We start from the raw sequence: 19,726 nt of genomic DNA on the forward strand, positions 1-19,726 counted from the left end.
AAAAATTGTCAAAACATTAATTGCTTTTCTTTCTTTCTCCATAAAAACTTTCTTTAAATGGACTATTAAACAATGCCCTAAGGGCATTCATTAGCATTTTCCTATTACAAAATACACTTCCATACTTTGTTAGCAAAATTGCATAGCAATGATAAATATGATTCATAATAGGAAGAAACAAAGTAGAGAGTTTCTCCAAACTGAAGATGTTTCACTTTAGGTTTTGTTAGGCTTCATGATATTTTGCCACCAAAATTTATGAGGTTTCTCCAATCTCAATTTCATACGTCATTATTCTATATTGAAACATTTTCTTTACCACCGCGCACCCTTGGTGCGGTGATCATTTTACAAGTATAAATGCTTGTGGAGTGTGGGGAGTAAGGGCCGGGGTTCAAGTTTCCAGGAGAGAGCTTCACACACATACACACTTAGATTAGACTAGAGTAGAAATTCTATCTTGTATATAAAAAAAAAACATTTGCTTTAAAAGGTAGAATCAATAGTTTCATATACATCCTATAAAAAAAAAAAAAAAAGTTTCATATACAGATCAATCATAATAAATGCTTGCTAATAACTACCATGATATAAATTTTATCTTATATGTTCTATAGGTATAAAAAAGAGAATTCCTTTAAAATCTATCCAAAAAAATAAAAATCAATTCTATTGATAAAAAAAAAAAAAAGAGAGAGAAAGGAAATTTAATATTTTGTTAAACTTTTCAGTGCATTACGTGAGTTATTTACTAGTTTTAGGTAACTTCAAGGACATGGCACATAACTAGCTAGAGATTTATAGAGAGAGAGAGTTTTCCTTTTGTCGACATAAAATAATAATGGAATTGTGATTGAGATTTGTTAGTTGCAGCTTGCAGGCGATCTTTGTGATGTCCATCAAAAGTCAAGCTAGAGTAGAAATTCTATCTTGTATAAAAAAAAAAAAAAACTTTTCTTTAAATGGTAGTGTAGTGACATGTTTTGCGCCAATAACCCAATTCGTAAAGGGTGTAGGCCCAAAAAGCCTTATACAATGAAATTTGTAGAGTGTGGGTTTGAAACTTAGGTCCTAGGAATGTTGGATAACAAAATTAGCGGGCTAACTCCACAAAATGCAAACAGGAAATGATTTATGTTTCAGATACTCTCCTCGGACATAAGCCGAGGATACTTTGTATTACTAATCCTTGTTCTAGAAATAAATTACAATTGAAGGTGATGTCTACAGTCTTTTTCTTTTCCTTCTTTTCTCCCCGTCCCCCTTTTCAGAATGCCTCTCTTTTGCTTTTATATCATCCTCCTTCTTCCCTCCATCTTCCACGTATGGATCAAATCAATGATCCAGATACTTGTCCCATCCACCGCCCTCTAGAAGCCTTCAAACAATAGCTGTAAGGCTGATCTATACTGTTCAGATGTCATTTCTCCATTAATGCGGCCAGAGGGGTAGGTACAAAATCTTTAATGCGGTGGTAGCAGCTTTTTCCCTGATATTTCTCATTCGTTCTTCCTCTCTATAGTTTTGTGGAACATTTCTTCACCCAATAGACCTTCTAGAGTTTCCTTCCAAACATCATGATGTGTCGTACGATCTTCACCTGACTTGGCCGAGGAGATGCCCCTCCTTGGACAACGGACAACTCCCATCAGCTTTTCTAGCAAGAGCTTGCTCGCGGACTTCAAAACTCTGCTCGGACAAATTAATACCTCTAAATCAGGCCCAAGGCCCAAAAGCGTATTTTGACAATTCTGCCCCTATAGGTAGAATCAATAGTTTCATATACAAATCAATTATAATAAATGCCTATTAATAATTACCATGATATAAATTTTATCTTATATGTTCTATAGGTATAAAAAAGAGAATTCATTTAAAATCTATCCCAAAAAAAAATCAATTCTATAGATAAAAAAAAATAAGAAAAAGGAAATTTAATATTTTGTTAAACTTTCCAGTGCATTACTTGAGTTATATACTAGTTTTAGGTAACTTCAAGGACATGGCACATAAGCAGCTAGAGATTTATAGAGAAAGAGAGAGAGAGATAGAGTTTTCCTTTTGTCAACATAAAATAATAATGGAATTGTGATTGAGATTTGTCAGCTGCAGCCTGCACGCGATCTTGCTGATGTCCATCAAAGGTCAAGCTAATAAATAATAATAACTGGAATCTCTTTTCTCAAGCAAACCTGATTTATAGTGAAGTACATGTACACAAAGCTTAAAAACAGAACGAGAATAAAACTTCATTGAACCATTTATGCCAAATATTGCTATATTTCTCTCAATCCACCCAATTCCAACTGTTTATAATGATTTGTATAATATCTGCTCAACGAAAAGCACATGAACTTTTTTGATTTGCATAATATCTGCTCCACAAAAAGCACAATGAACTAATTTGAAAGCTGCTAATATCACATTCACATGAGTAAATTTTTTACACTTCCCACTAAAAAAAAATCACACTTTAATACATTAAATCTCTCGTTTTTAAATGAAGTTTGTGACAAAGGCTTTAGCCCTTTAGTGCATGCTTGCTTCTTCTTTTGTTGCCCACTGCACATCTTAACAAATAATATTGAGCACCCTTTTTCTCATTTCCAATATTGAAACTTTGCTCATCAGCCAGCAAATGTGGTGGTGTCTGTTCCCACCCACTTCTCTCCAAGGCTTCAAGGTTGAAGCCGCATTCTACATAGTCAGCACCCGCCATTGCTAGAGCTTCAATTGACATTTGGTTAATTTCTCTCACAATATGTTCACAAAAGAGTGGAAGAAAATTTAAAGATCTCAGCTTGTCATTCCCACAACATCGGGCAAATGGGCTTAATTTATATGCCACTGTTTCTCTAATTTGGGTTCTAAAAGAGGAATATCACGGGCTTATTATCTACCAAGTTTATGTCATTGATTATCAAAAAAAAAGTTTATGTCATTGATGTATGCGTGATCTCTCTCTCTCTCTCCGAGGCTTATAACTAGGAAAGTTCATGTAATATGCACGAGCACAACGTGCAAATATAATAGATTGAAAACAAAATGACCATCTTTATCTTAAAAAAAGAAAATACAAAGAACAAGAATTTTCATATTAATGGTCCTTACCGATTGATCTAAGTTTCTCAAAAAAAAAAAAAAGAAAAAGAAAAAGAAAAAAAGATCAATCTAAAAATTTTCATATAATCAAACACGGTACAAATTGAACACTCTTTTTAATGGTTCTGTTATTTGAAATTGGAACCATTAAAATTAGATACGAAAAAAAACTTGTGTAGTTTGAGAGAACAAATGGAATGGAGTGGACAACGGTAAGTATGCATAATTTGATTTTTTTTTTTTTTTGCTAAAGGAAAAATGGGTAGAGGAGCGACCAACGTGACAATCCTACTTGGACATGACCATAGTAGTACCTTATCTGCTAGGTTCAGGGCCTTGCTGGGGTGCAGAGGGACCGCGGTGAGCTATAGCTTCTCAGCTCTACGAGAGACACTAGCGATTTTGGGTTGCTAAGGCCCAAGCACGTTCATATTCGAACTCGAACCTGGGACCTTGTACTCGGGGCATCTTTGTGCCTCACCCAACATCACTAGACCACACCCCTCAATGGTAAATTTGATGTTATGATGTAGAGCAGCACTACCTTCGGATCACAAACACACACACAAAACAGTCATAAAAATCAAATAATTTTAACAAAGTAATAAATTTAAAACTCCATAAATAGAAGTTGTAGGGACACAATTTTTAGACCAGGCCCAAAAATGTATGGGATCTTGGCCCAGTGAACCCAGAACAATAAATTTGTAGAGAGTGGGTCAAAAAGCTAGACTTTAGTGCATGGATAACAGTTAATATGGTTTTGGATGATGAGCCAATAAGAATTGAATCCAGTTTATGCGAGAAAGTTTGTCCTCGGCACAGTCCGAGGAGCTCTGTTCTAGTATATATTGGATGACAATAGTTACAGGAGTTGTTGAGATTACTACAGTGCTTTCTCTTCTCATTTTTTCATCCTTTCTTCTTCACGAAGGGCCTCTTCCATTATATAGTTCCTTTTGGATGATCTTAATCCTACACTTGTTGATCTTTTGAGCCACCACTTGAGTGCTTGTCCCATTAGACAGCCTTTCTGGCCTTCTGTGAGTTGTGGTTGCTGAGATAGCACTGTTCAGGAGTCTTTTCCACATAAATGCGGTCAGAAAGTTAACTGCAAGGCATTCAATGCCGTGTAGCAGCTTTCCCTTAGATATTTTTGAGTCCTTATCCTTCTTGTACGTTCATGATGCTTGTCCATATCATTAGAACTTCCTGAAAGGTCACTTTGATCATTAGGATCCATACCCGATCTGCGTTTAGCTTATCCGAGGAGATATTCCTCCTCGGACTTGGACCACTCACGCTCTCGGCCAAAGCCCCACGCTCTTGGCCAAAGTCCAAAAATCCAATTGTATGATTTGGGCCCATAACCCCATAATAGCTCCTCAAAACTCCATTTTTTTTCCTCTCATTCGAGGAGAAAAGTGGGGTTTTGATTTCTCAGGAGTTAATTCTACTTTGATCCTTTGATTTACACCCGGGGGAGTGCCATTTCACATGCCCCATATTTGTACTGGAAATTGCTCCTTTCAGAGCTACCAATCTGAGGATTTGGTTATAATCTTGGGTTTGTCTTGACACTTAGTGAGAAACAAATAGATATTATGAAATGTTAATTCCCCAAAGTATGTGGTCCGAGGAGTCATGCATAACTAAGGTTCTGTTTGAACACTTTGAAAGTTGTCGTGGAGTGTTAACTTTCCCACATCATCTGGTCCGAGGACCGATGCATGATTGAGTTATAGTTTAAACACTTGAAAGTTGTCAGCGTGTGTTAATTTCCCCAAAACAGGAGGTCCGAGGACCCGGCATAGCTAAGGCTCTTCTTAGCAGAACGTCTGAGGGATCTGGCATAGCTAAGGCTCTTCTTAGCAGGAGGTCCAAGGGACCCGACGTAGCTAATGTTCTTCTTAGCAGGAGGTCCAAGGACCTGACATAGCTAAGGCTCTTCTTAGCAGAAGGTCTGAGGACCCAGCATAGCTAAGGTTCTGCTTAGCAGGAGGTCCGAGGACCAGGCATAGCTAAGGCTTTGTTTTAACACTTAGCATGAGGTCTGAGGGACCCGACATAACTAAGGTTCTTCTTAGCAGGAGGTCCGAGGACCTGGCATAGCTAAGGCTCTTCTTAGCAAAAGGTCTGAGGACCCGGCATAGCTAAGGTTCTACTTAGCAGGAGGTCCGAGAACCCATCATAGCTAAGGCTTTGTTTTAACACTTAGTAGGAGGTCTGAGGGACTCGACGTAGCTAAGGTTCTTCTTAGCAGGAGGTCCGAGGACCTGGCATAGCTAAGGCTCTTCTTAGTAGAAGGTCTGAGGACCCGGCATAGCTAAGGTTCTGCTTAGCAGGAGGTCTGAGGACTCGACATAACTAAGGCTTTGTTTTAACACTTAGCAGAAGGTCTAAGGGACCCGACGTAGCTAAGGTTCTTTTTAGCAGGAGGTCCAAAGACCTGGCATAGCTAAGGCTCTTCTTAGCAGAAGGTCTGAGGACCCGGCATAGCTAAGGTTCTACTTAGCAGGAGGTCCGAGAACCCGACATAGCTAAGATTTTGTTTTAACACTTAGCAGGAGGTCTGAGGGACCCGATGTAGCTAAGGTTCTTCTTAGCAGGAGGTTCGAGGACCTGGCATAGCTAAGGCTCTTCTTAGCAGAAGGTCTGAGGGACCCGACATAGCTAAAGCTTTGTTTAACGCTTAGCAGGAGGTTTGAGGGACCCGACGTAGCTAAGGCTCTGTTTAGTATTTCTAAAGATTAAAAGATATCAATACATACCTTCCAGAACTAACCCCACTGTGGAGCCCCTTTGATTTGTTGCACCATCAACATATACCTTCCAGAATAAAGGTTCTTGCAGGGAGATTGTGCCAACCGATTTTCCACCCATGCTCCATGTTGCTGCCACTACCTCTAATGGAGGTTCAGCGAACTTGGCCGCTAGATTTGTGAGGACTTGGCTTTTGACAGAGGTACGAGGCACGTACTTGATGTCAGAAGCCCCTAGAACTGTGCCCTAATCAGCAGTCCTCCCCGTATAATCCGCACTTCGTAGTATAGACTTGAGCGGAAGCTAAATTAGGACAACAAATGCGTGTGCCCCATGTAGTGACTTGCTCACATAATAAACTAGCCACCATAATGGCTTTCCCCAAGGACTCTTGCTGATGGGGGCTTGATCCTATCATATTTAACTATTGCACTCACTATCACACAAGCTCTTCTCACAGACGGCGCCAATTGTAGGGATACAATTTTCAGACCAGGCCTAAAAATGTATGGGATCTTGGCCCAGTGAACCCAGAATAATAAATTTGTAGAGAGTGGGTCAAAGAGCTAGGCTTTAGTACATGGATAACAGTTAATATAGTTTTGGATGATGAGCCAACAAGAATTGAACCCGGTTTGTGCAAGAAAGTTTGTCCTCAGCACAGTCCGAGGAGCTCTGTTCTAGTATATATTGGATGACAATGGTTACAGGAGTTATTGAGATTGCTACAGTGCTTTCTCTTCTCCTTTTTTCGTCCTCTTTTCTTCAGGAAGGGCCTCTTCCATTATATAGTTCCTTTTGGATGATCTTAATCCTACACTTGTTGATCTTTTGAGCCACCACTTGAGTGTTTGTCCCATCAGACAGCCTTTCTGGCCTTTTGTGAGTTACGGTTGTTGAGGTAGCACTGTTCAGGGGTCTTTTCCACATAAATGCGGTCAGAAAATTAACTGCAAGGCATTCAATGCCGTGTAGCATCTTTCCCTTAGATATTTCTGAGTCCTTATCCTTCTTGTACGTTCATGATGCTCGTCCATATCATTAGAACTTCCTGAAAGGTCACTTTGATCATTAGGATCCATACCCGATCTGCGTTTAGCTTATCCGAGGAGATATTTCTCCTCGGACTTGGACCACTCACGCTCTCGGCCAAAGCCTCACGCTCTTGGCCAAAGTCCAAAAATCCAATTGTATGATTTGGGCCCATGACCCCACAGAAGCATTTTCTAATTATTCCCCTAAATTGAATTTAAATGAATCTCAAAATATAAGGGTTTTAACTTTGGAGCAAAAAAAGAAAAAAGAAAAAAGAGAGATATTTTTGATTGAATAAAATAGAAAGATATATGACCGTATAGTCGTACACTTGATTCTAAAAAAATAAATCACCGTACAATTTTGACTTTACATGAAAATCAAAGCCTCTCTAAGATACTTGAAGGCCATCAATTTGGGTTGAATTTAATTGGTCCAGCACACAACTCTTTTAATGCTTGTGAAGTTGTGATCATTGTGAGTTGTGACTTGTTAAATTACGCATTATGTCACGTCAACAAATGATGTTCAATTCCTCGTCTTCAAAAAAGCTGTAATTCAAGGTTTTTATTAACTAGTTCGTTCGAATTCAGATGCATTGAATGTAAATGATGATATGTGGTAAAAAATAGGTATTTATTTATTTTATGATGAATTTATTACAATTGAAACTTTGAGGGTTAAATGAAACAGGTTGAAAGTTTAAGTTTCAAATGAAGCATACCAAAAACTCAAAGGTTTAAAAAGTAATTAAAAATAATTGCAATTTCAACTAAACCTTTGGAAAAATATAAAACAGGTAAAAAAGTGAAAACTTAGCTAGGGTTTAATGGTGATGTGTACATGAAAGATTTGTACACATTGTTTTGTGGTGGAGATTGTGGCCATTGGTGTCGAATGTGGTAGAGGTGTGGGGGCGACTGGGCAATGATGGAGATTGAGAAGCCATTGCTGCTAATTAATGGCGACTAAATATGATAGTTGTGGGAGAGTTAGTTGGTTATAGAGGCAAGGTGAGAGTGAGATGTGTTTGGTTTTAATATGAGCTGTGTTTGTTGAGTTGGCTTTAAATTGTATACTTCACATTTTTTATTGACATTTTTATTTTTATTGTTTCACCTCTTGTACATTGCAGGGGCTGCCCAACCAATTAAGTAGGTGATATTCTTCTAAAAAAAAAAATTAAGTAGGTGATATACTTCTCTATATTACAAAATACACTTCCATACTTTGTTAGTGAAATTGCACGGCAACGATAAATATGATTCATAATAGGAAGAAACAAACTAGAGAGTTTTACAAACTGAAGATGTTTGCCTTTAAGTTTTGTTAGACTTCTTGATATTTTGCCACCAAAATTTATGAGGTTTCTCAAATCTCAATTTTATACGTCATTATTCTATATTGAATCATTTTCTTTAAATGGTAGAATCAATAGTTTTATATACAAATCAATCATAATGAACGCCTATTAATAACTACCATAATATCAATTTTATCTAATATGTTTTATAAGTATAAAAAAGAGAATTCCTTTTAAATCTAAAAAAAAAAAATCAATTCTAGGTTTTAGATAATAAAAAATAAGTGAATTTTTGTTAAACTTTTTGGTGCATTACGTGAGTTATTGACTAGTTTTAGGTAACTTCAAGGACATGGCAGAGAGAGAGAGAGAGAGTTTTCCTTTTGTCAACATAAAATACTAATGGAATTGTCATTGAGAATAATAACTGGAATCTCTTTAGAGGTCAAGCTAATAATAACTGGAATCTCTTTTCTCAAGCAAACCTAATTTATAGTGAAGTACATGTACCCAAAGCCTAAAATCAGGAAAAATTATTAGGTACTCTCGGAGTACCATAAAAAACAGAATGAGAATAAAGCTTCATTAAACCATTTATATGCCAAATCTTGCTATATTTCTCTCAATCAAGGTTGTCAAAATCAGGATTCTACAGAAGATCGTGGGAGGTAGGTGAGATTGTGAATCGTAGGATCGGATCGTAAATCATAAAATCCTACGTTATTTGAGGAAAAAAAAAACAAATTGGTATGTTAAATAATCACATAAATTATACATTCATAAAAAACCAAAAATTTGTATTCATTTGATGTAAGTATCATACATCATTACATCCATTTGTAAGCATCATTACATCATAAATCATAAAATCCTACATTATTTGAGAAAAAAAAATTGGTATTTTAAGTAATCACATAAATTATTCATTCATAAAAAACCAAAAATTTGCATTCATTTGATGTAAGTATTATACATCATTACATCCATTAGTAAGCATCATTTAAAGAGGCCAAAAATCTCAAAAGGTGACACTCTATTGGGATGTTATTTTTCATTTGTTTCAACTAACACTCTCTCTCTCTCTCTACATTAGAATAGTCTATTGGAATGTTATTTTTCATTTGGGTCCAACTGAGCCTTTTGTCAAGTTAAAGAAAATTACATGAAACCAGGATTGTTTGGAATCGTCAGAATCATACGATCATGAACGATCACTAAGATCTTTGAAAGATTCGGATCGTTTTGAGCAGGTAGGATTGTAAAATCATAGGATCGTAGGATCCAGATCGGGATCTTAACAACCATGCTCTCAATCCACCCAATTCCAACTGTCTAAAATGAATTGTATAATATCTGTTCCACAAAAAGCACTAGAACTAATTTGAAAAGCTGCTAATATAATATTCACATGAGTAAATTTTTTACACTTCCACTATTAAAAAAAAAAAATCACACTTTCAATACATTAAATCTCTCATTTTTATATGAAGTTTGTGACAAAGGCTTTAGCCCTTTAGTGCATGCTTGCTTCTTCTTTTGTTGCCCACTGCACATCTTAACGATTAATATTTCAGCACCCTTTTTCTCATTTCCAATATTGAAACTTTGCTCATCAGCCAGCAAATGTGGTGGTGTCTGTTCCCACTCACTTCTCTCCAAGGCTTCAAGGTTGATGCCACATTCTACATAATCGGCACCTGCCATTACTAGAGCTTCAATTGACATTTGGTTAATTTCTCTCACAATATGTTCACAAAAGAGTGGAAGAAAATTAAAGATCTCAGCTTGTCATTCCCATACAATTGGGCAAATGGGCTTAATTTATATGCCACTGTTTCTCTAATTTGGCTTCTAAAAGAGGAATATCACGGGCTTTTTATCTACCAAGTTTATGCCATTGATGTACCCGTGATATCTCTCTCTCTGAGGCTTATAACTAGGAAAGTTCATGTAATATGCACGAGCACCATGTGCAAATATAATAGATTAAAAACAAAGTGACCATGTTTATCTTCTTCTTTTCTTTTGAGAAGGACCATGTTTATCTTAAAAAAAAAAGAAAAAAAAGAACGAGAGTTTATATAATAATGTTCCTTAGACTGATTGATCTTAAAATTTTCATATAATCAGATGCTGTACAGATTGAACACTCTTTTTAATGATTCTGTTATTTGAGATTGGAACTATTAAAATTAAATACAAAAAAAAAAAAAAAAAACTTACATAGTTTGGGAGAACAGATGGAATGAAGTGGACATCGGTCCAAGTATATATAATTTGATGTTATGATGTAAAGCAGCACTACCTTCGGCTCACAAACACACACACACACACACAAAACAGACATAAAAATCAAATAATTTGTACGAAGTATTAAATTTAAAACACCACAAATAGAAGCATATTCTAATTAATCCCCTAAATTGAATTTAAATGAATCTCAAAATATAAGGGTTTTGACTTTGGAACCAATAAAAAAAAAATGTAAGATATTTTTGATGGTATAAAATAGAAAGATATATGACCGTACAGTCGTACACTTGATTCTAAAAAAATAAATCACAGTACAATTTTAACTTTACGTGAAAATCAAAGCCTCTCTACGTGGTCAACTAAGATACTTGAAGGCCATCAATTTGGGTTGAATTTTCTTAATTGTTCCAGTGCACAACTCTTTTAATGCTTGTGAAGTTGTGATCATTGTGAGTTGTGACTTGTTAAATTACGCATTATGTTACGTCAAAAAAAAGGTGAGATATTTTTGATTGTATAAAATGGAAAGATATATGACCGTACAGTCGTACACCTGATTCTAAAAAAATAAATCACAGTACAATTTTAACTTTACGTGAAAATCAAAGCCTCTCTACGTAGTCAACTAAGATACTTGAAGGCCATCAATTTGGGTTGAATTTTCTTAATTGGTCCAGTGCCCAACTCTTTTAATGCTTGTGAAGTTGTGATCATTGTGAGTTGTTACTTGCTAAATTACGCATTATGTTACGTCAACAAATGATGTTCAATTCCTCTTCTTCAAAAAAGCTGTAATTCAAGGTTTTTATTAACTAGTTCGTTTGAATTCAGATGCATTGAATCTAAATGATGGTACGTGGTCAAAAATAGATATTTATTTATTTTATGATGTATTTATTACAATTGGATACTAAACTCAAACTTTTCTATTTTTATTTTTTATAAATATGAAAGAATTTTAAGACACTAGACCTACAATTTTCCATTTTTTTTTTATAAACTTTTTATAAATAAAATAAAATTTCAACTTATAATTGTGGGGATAAAAGACCCAAAAGCGCATATTGGGCTATGAGCTTTGTCTAAGAGTGTTCTTTTGTTCGAGGATGTTTTTTGTCTAAGGACAGACGAGGAGGGGTGTCTCCTCGGCTAAACGAGTATCAGAGCCAAGTTGGCCCGGTCGAAATTGTAAGTTACTATTTATAATTCAATCAAGTTGGTGGGGCACTGCTGCCATAGTTACCCAAGTTACTTTGAGCATTATAATTATTTTGAAGCAACAGCTAGATGTTACTACCTTTTGTCCAAAACAATTTTCTAGAAGGTCCCATTGATGAAGATATGTTTCATGGAAGCACAGAGTAAATGAACAGTTATAAAATATCTAAGGGAAAGCCGTTGCTGCCACTGCATTGAATGTTTTGCATCCAAAACTCTAGCTGCATTAATGAGGAAGTGATGTCTGAACAGTGATTCTCAGCCTTTTAGCTACTACCCAAAGACTTCTGAAAGGCGCTAATGGGACAAATATCAGGACTAGCAATCTAGACCTACACGGGAGGAAGGGAATGAGAACAAGAAAGAGGTATAAAATTGAGAGAGGTCCCTGAGAAAAGGGATCGAGAAAGAGGGAGATAAAACACTGTAGACTGAATATCTGTAATCAATCTTCAGGAAATAAGAAATATAAGAATCAGCTCCTCGGCTTGAGTCTGAGGACAATTTTCATCATACAAACTAATCCATCCTTATCATTTTGTGATCTTGGGCCACTGTTGTTGTTATCTAAGCTCATTAGAAACAAGATTTCTAACTCACTCTTTACAAATTTATTATATTGGGCTCTTTGGGCCTATACCCTTCCTATTCTTGGGCTTAAGTACAAATTGCGACCTTACAATTGGCGTCATCTGTGGGAAATTTTGTGGTTTAGTGAGTTTAACGTCTAGTTATGGCAAATTCAGGTTCACACCAAGTAGAGTCCATGGGGTCCTAGCGTCAAGATGACTTTCTCAATCTTGAACGAGGTAGAGACCAGGAGGGAAGTGTACATACCACCCATACTAGCAGGAGTCAGACATGAAGTAGGAGCAGAGTCTCCCATCGACCACGTGGTTAAAAACCATGAATATTACCAAAAAGTGCAATAAGACTCATAAATAGTATAAAAAAAGAGCTAAAAATTCAAATAAGTTGAAGCTTGGATCACATCTGCTCTACATTTACTTTAGCCATTAAAAAAAAACACTACATTTACATTTACACCACATATATACACGATCTCGTACAATCTCATGAGAATGATTTGTGAGTCATGTAATTGGAGATTCATCGTTTGAGGAGAAAGTTGGGTCACGAATGACGGAAGCGAACTCCGTCCATTTCTGACTCTTCTTCTAATGAAGATAAGGAGGGCAGCTACAGGCCTAGGTCACGAACTCCCCCTAGTAAATCTTTCTCGTATGAAGAGGGTAACCCTCATAGCCGTAAGAATAGGAATTCGTCCTGCAGAGGCCTGGGAAATGATGCTATGAGCAGGGCATTGAATCAAATTTCTAAATCACCCTTCACGCGTAGAATTGAAGGGGAAAAACTTTCTCGGTGTTTCACCTAGCCAACATTCACCATGTATAATGGTTGTACTGACCCTGTGGAGCACGTAAGCCATTTCAACCAGAGGATGGCTGTGCACTCCAAGAATGAGGCTTTGATGTGCAAGGTGATCCCATCCAGTTTAGGGCCTGCAGCAATGAGGTGGTTTGACGGCCTGGGATCAGGTTCTATTGTTTCCTTTAAGGAACTCACTTGGGCGTTCGGATCTCGCTTTATTACATGCAGTAGAGTCCCTAGGCCTTTGGATTCTTTGTTGTCTATGACTATGCAAGAGGGTGAAACCTTAAAAACATACTCAGACAGGTACTGGGAGATGTTCAATGAGATTGATGAGAATTTTGATGATGTGGCCATAAGAACTTTCAAGGTCGGCTTACCTACCGAGCATGGTCTGAGGAAATCGTTAATTGGAAAACCAGTTAATAATGTGCGCTAGCTCATGGACCGCATCGATAAGTATAAACGGGTCGAAGAGGACCAACAGTTAGGTAAAGGAAAGGCGAAGGTGGTCTCTCAAGATAAGAGGGACTTCAGGTCGGATAAGTACAATGATAATCGTCTTTGGCGAGATTTTGCTAGGCATACTGGGCCTGCTACTATGCCACACGCAGTCAACGCGGTGTTCTGAGAGCTAGTACATCAGATTCTAGAGAAGATAAAAAATGAGCCATACTTTAAATGACCTAATAAGATGAGTGGAGACCCCATCAGTCGCAGTTAAAATCCTCATTGTCAATATCACTAGGAGCAAGGACACACCACAGAGAATTGTAGGACTTTGTGGAATCATTTGGAGCAATTAATCAGAGATGGAAGGTTAAAATAGTTCTTATATCGACCTAATGGGCAAGCTAATCATGCAGGCTCAGGGACTTAAGGGAACACTTCTTCAAGGCCTCATTTGGGCACAATTAATGTCATTTTTGCCGCTCCCAGAAGGACGGGTTCGTGTCCTTCCAGAGTAATGACTGTAGCTCGGCCGCTATTCGAGGACTCTAATCATGAGCCAAAGAAGGCTAAAGTTGCAATCTAACTGGCATTGAGTTTCTAGGAGAAGGATAAGTTTGGAACTATACAGCCACATGATGATGCTTTAGTGGTTACATTTAGGATAGGGGGTGCGATGTGAGGCGTGTACTGGTTGATCAAGGTAGTGGGGCGGAGATTATGTACCTCGACTTGTATAAAGGGTTGGGGTTGAAACTAGGGGACTTGACCAGCTATGATTCACCCCTAGTAGGTTTTGATGGAAAGATGGTTATACTAATGGGGCAAGTTAAGTTGCCAGTGCAAACAGGGTCAAAAGTTGTAGAAGTAAACTTCATAGCGGTGGATGCATATTCTCCATACACAGCCATTGTGGCAAGACCCTGGCTTCATACCACGGGGGCTGTCCCTTCCACTTTGCATTTGAAGGTGAAGTATCCATCTGGCGACTAAGTTGAGGAGCTTATTGGAAGCCAATCTACGGCTAGGCAATGTTTGGTGGCTGCAATTAGACATCAAGCTAAGGGAGAGTCCTCAGCATCAAATGAGCAAGGTTTGTGGCAATCAAAGGAGCCAATGTTATCGGAGAGTCTAGTGGCGAAAGCAGAATGTGAAGGTTTAGAACGGGTTTTTATAAGTGACGATAAGGAGAGGTATTTTTAGGTAGGAGCTCAACTGCCTCCTCAAGAGAAGGAAGAGTTGATGAAGTTCCTTAGGGAGAACATTGATGTGTTTGCTTGGAATGCTTACAAGGCCCTTGGGGTAGATTCGAGCTTTATTTGTCATTATTTGAATGTCAACCCCACCATCGTACCAAGGAAGCAACCACCTTGGTGATCATCTAAAGAATATTCAGAGGCTATCAAGGAAGAAGTAATCAAGCTCAAGCAGGCAGGGACTATCAAATAAGTATTTTATCTTGAATAGTTGGCCAACACAGTGGTGGTTAAAAAGAAGAATGAAAAGTGGCGGGTATGTGTAGACTTTACGGATTTGAATAAAGCGTGCCCCAAAGATCCTTTTCCCATGCCCCGCATTGATCAATTGGTGGATGCCACAGTTGGGCATCCTCGGATGAGTTTTCTAGATATTTGTCAAGGTTATCACCAAAAACCTTTGGCTTTGGACGATCAAGAGAAAACAACCTTTGTCACTCCTACAGGAAACTATTACTACAAGGTAATAATGCCTTTTGGTTTAAAGAATGTGGGGGCTACCTACCAAAGGATGATGACCAGGATGTTCGAATCGCATCTAGGGAAAAGTATTGAAGTTTATGTAGATGACATGGTGGTGAAGAGTAAGGTGGTGTTCGAGCATGTGGGGAATCTTGGGAACATCTTCGAGATACTTAAGAAACATAAATTACGCCTAAATGCTTCCAAATGCTCTTTTGGCGTGGGGTCCGGTAAATTTTCTGGGTTCTATGGTCACACTTCGTGGAATTGAAATCAATCCTGATCAAGTTAAGGCGATTAACAGCTTGTAGCTACCTCGTAATCCTAAAGAAGTTTAGAAATTGACAGGAATGATGGCTGCCTTGAACCGATTCATCTCTCGGTCCACAGACAGATGTAGGCCTTTCTTCTAGTTGCTGAATAAATGGAAGGAATTCGAATGGATTGAGGAGTGTCCTTTGGCTTTTCAATAGCTTAAAGAATATATTTCTCAGCCACCTGTTATGTCTAGGCCCGAGATAGACGAAGTGTTGTTTGCTTACATTGTTGTGGCTTCCCATGCTGTTAGTTTGGTGCCGATAAGGGTTGACAATGGTGTTCAGAGGCCAGTTTATTATGTAAGTGAATCATTGCATGAAGCTGAGATTCGTAACTTACCACTGGAGAAAGCCATTTTGGTAGTGGTGCATGCTATGCGTAAGCTTCCCTACTACTTCCAGTCCCACACAGTTGTGGTCCTAACCCAACTCTCGCTTAGGTCTCTACTTCGGAGTATAGATTATACGGGAAGGATTGCCAAGTTGGGAACAATTCTGGGGGCTTTTGATATCAAATATATACCACGCACCTTTGTAAAAGGCCAGGTCCTCGCCGACTTGGTGGCCAAGTTTACTGTACCCTCGTTAGAAGAAAATACTAAGAAGTCGGACATGGATGAAAATTTAGTTGACATGATCTCCCTGAAGGAATCTCTATCATGGAAGGTGTACATGGATGGCGCGGCAAATCAAAGAGGATCAAGAGTGAGGCTAGTTGTAATATCTCCAGATAAGATCGTTATTGAGAAATCTTTGAGGGTGGATTTTTCAGCTACGAATAATGAAACCGAGTATGAAACTCTACTAATAGGAATGACCATGGTTTAGAAGATAAGAGGGAAGACTGTGGAGATGTTCTCGAATTCAAGATTGGTTGTAGGCCAAGTGGAAGGGGAGCTGGAAGCTAGAGATCCGAGGATGCAGGAGTATTTAAGTTAGGTTAGACGCCTATAATCAAAGTTTGAGTCCTTCACCTTAGTGAAAATTCCCAGAAACAGAAACACTCATGCTGACTCTCTAGCCACCCTGGCAACGTCCTCGGCATAGAGTTTACCTCGGGTCATTTTGGTGGAAGATTTGTTTATGCCTACTAAGATGAATGTGGATACAGTTCGTGTTCATCAGATTAGGGTGGGTCCTAACTGGATGGACCCCATTGTGCTGTACCTTAAAGAGAACATCTTACCTAGGGAAAAGTCTAAGGTTGACAAAGTACGTAGAAAGACTCCTCGATTTTGGCTGTCCGAAGATCGAAAGTTATACAAGCGCTCTTTTTCTGGACCATACCTGTTGTGCATACACCCTGAAGCAACATAACTACTTTTAGAAGAATTGCATGAAGGGATTTGTGGAAGTCATACATGAGGTAGATCCTTATCTTATAGAGCCCTTACCCAAGGATACTAGTAGCCCAATATGCAGAGGGAAGCACTAGAGTATGTGAAGAAGTGTGATCAGTGTCAAAGGTTTGCTCCCAACATTCATCAACAAGGGGGCGTCCTCAATCCTCTATCCAGTCATTGGCCTTTTGCTTAATGGGGTCCGGATATTGTAGGACCCTTCCCCAAGGCAGCGGGGAATAGGAGATGGCTGCTGGTTGGCACAGATTACTTCACTAAATGGGTTGAAGTCGAGCCACTGTCAAATATCAGGGACTTGGATGCAAAAATATTTGTTTGGAAAAACATTGTCACTCGGTTTGGAATTTCTCATACCCTTATCTTAGATAATGGTCTTCAGTTTGATAGTAAAGCTTTCAGAAGATATTGTTGCGATCTAGACATTACGAACAAATATTCCACCTCGGTTTATCCACAGGGGAATGGACAGGCTGAGGCTGTTGATAAGGTAATAGTAAATGGGCTTAAGAAAAGATTGGATGATGCTAAGGGAAAATGGGTGGAAGAATTGCCACACGTCCTTTAGACCTACAGGACTACACCTCATAGGTCCATAGGGGAGACTCCCTTTTCAATGACTTATGGGGCCGAAGTAGTAATTCCTCTCGAAACTGGTTTCCCAACGCTAAAGAAGAGCTTTTTTACTCCAAGCAACAATGATGGGTTGTTAGAAAGGAGTTTGGATTTGGTTGACGAACGAAGAGAAAGTGCCATGGTTCAATTAGCATATTATCAACACAAGCTCAAACAAGGTTATGACTCGAACATAAAGTTAAGACCACTGGCGTCTGAGGATTTGGTATTAAGGAAGGTTTTGAGTATTGCAAAAAATCCAGCTTGGGGAAAATTAGGGCCAAACTGGGAAGGGCCATACCGCGTCACCTCGGTAGCTGGGATAGGCGCTTATTATCTTAAAGACCTAAATGAAAATGTTGTATCACGTCCCTAGAATGTAAATAATTTGCGAATGTATTATTATTAATGAAAAGTCTTTTCTGTTATATATACCCTAATATTTCATGCATTACATTCATTATTTTTCTAAGTATCAAATAGAATCTTGGCTATGCCTGACTCCTCGAACCACATATCTTGAAAAAATTGATATCTTTCATTATTTTTCCAAGTATCAAACAGAACATTGGCTATGCCTAGGTCCTCGGACCACATACCTTGGAAAAATTGATATCTTTCATTATTTTTCTAAGTATCAAACAAAACCTTGGCTATGCCTGGCTTCTTGGACCACATACCTTGGGAAAATTGATATCTTCTGTTATTTCTCTAAGTGTTAAACAGAACCTTAGTTACGTCTGATTCCTTAGACCACCTACTTTGGGTACATTAATATTTCGGATTAACTTTTCTAAGTATCAAACAGAACTTTGGCAAAGCTTGGCTTCTTGAACCACATACCTTGAGAAAATTGATATTTTTCGTTATTTCTCTAAGTGTTAAACAGAATCTTAGTTATGTCTAGTACCCAAGACACCTTACTTTGGGTAAATTAATACTTCGGATTAACTTTTCTAAGTATCAAACAGAACATTGGCTATGCTTGGCTCCTCGGATCACATACCTTGGGAAAATTAATATCTTCCATTATTTCTCTAAGTGTTAAACAGAACTTTAGTTATGTTTGGTTCCCTGGACCACCTACTTTGGGTAAATTAATGCTTCGGATTAACTTTTCTAAGTATCAAACAGAATTTTGGCTATGCCTGGTTCCTCGGACCACATACCTTGGAAAAATTGATATCTTTCATTATTCTTTTAAGTGTTGAAATTGATCTTGGTTACGTTTGGCTCCTCGGATCACACACCTTGGAGATTCCTACAACAGTGATCTGGACAAACGGAGGTTCATGAGCATCACTTAAAGCATTTGTATCAAAGTGGGGCATGTCTCATTATCCTACTAAGTAAGTAATAAGGAAACAGAAGCTATACAAGGAAAAAATACAAACATCACAATCATGAATAAAGAACTTGTATCTCTTATTGATTTAATTCTCAAGAAGAGGCAATTTGCTTACAAAAGATCCAATTACATATAGTGGCAAAATGCCATCACCAAAGAAAAAATATAAAGAAAAACTTACAAAAGAAAAGAAAAATGGCAGCGAAAGAAATAAAACCCTATGAGCTATACTTTGGCTGTAGGAGCAGGGTCTTCTTTGGCTGGAGGAGGAGGGGGGTCTTCTTTTTTGTTTGACTGAGAGGTATTAGTATCTTTGACCGTGGGGTCAACCTCTTTGGATTTGGCCTCTACCTTCTTTACTTTGGCCACAACATCCTTGGCCTTGGTAGCATCCTTGGCCTCTGAGGGGGGCTTGACCTCCTTACCCTTGCTCACCTCACCCCTTTGGCCTTGATCACTAGTTTGGATGGATTCTTTGGAAGCTTCAGGGGGCGGAGGAAGGCCTTGCGCAACCAAGGGCTGCTCAGAAGATTCTGGGGCAGTGGTAGAAGGAGATGTAGGGACAACTGGGATTTCACGAATGTCGGGAGGGTAGTACACTTTCCCAGGTTGCCTCCACTACGAGGAAGCAGGGACCCCTGCAAGGTCGAGGGATTTTTCCCACGTCTCCTTGCAGTAATCCCTACACACCTCGGCCAACTCCTTAGCTAACCGAATCTCGGTTTCTTCTACTCCGTGGTTGTAGTATGCTTGCCTTGTGGCCTCAGTAGCTTCCTTGGCTACCCGAGCAGAGGCTTTGGCTTTCTCCAAATCAGCTTTAAGGTCCAGAACCAGCTGTTTTTGTGTGGCCAAAT

At 38.5% G+C, this 19,726-nt stretch overlaps 1 protein-coding gene across 1 annotated transcript; it reads left to right on the forward strand.

The window, feature by feature from the left end:
- The first annotated feature begins 16,646 nt into the window (after positions 1-16,646).
- Positions 16,647-17,900, forward strand: LOC142625478 (uncharacterized). Its single transcript, XM_075799126.1, has 3 exons — positions 16,647-16,767; positions 17,107-17,399; positions 17,478-17,900. The coding sequence occupies exons 1-3, from the start codon at positions 16,647-16,649 to the stop codon at positions 17,898-17,900; spliced, it is 837 nt and encodes a 278-aa protein (XP_075655241.1).
- Positions 17,901-19,726: the final 1,826 nt, after the last annotated feature.

Source organism: Castanea sativa, chromosome 2 (genome assembly GCF_040712315.1).
Source record: "Castanea sativa cultivar Marrone di Chiusa Pesio chromosome 2, ASM4071231v1".
NCBI lineage: Eukaryota > Viridiplantae > Streptophyta > Magnoliopsida > Fagales > Fagaceae > Castanea > Castanea sativa.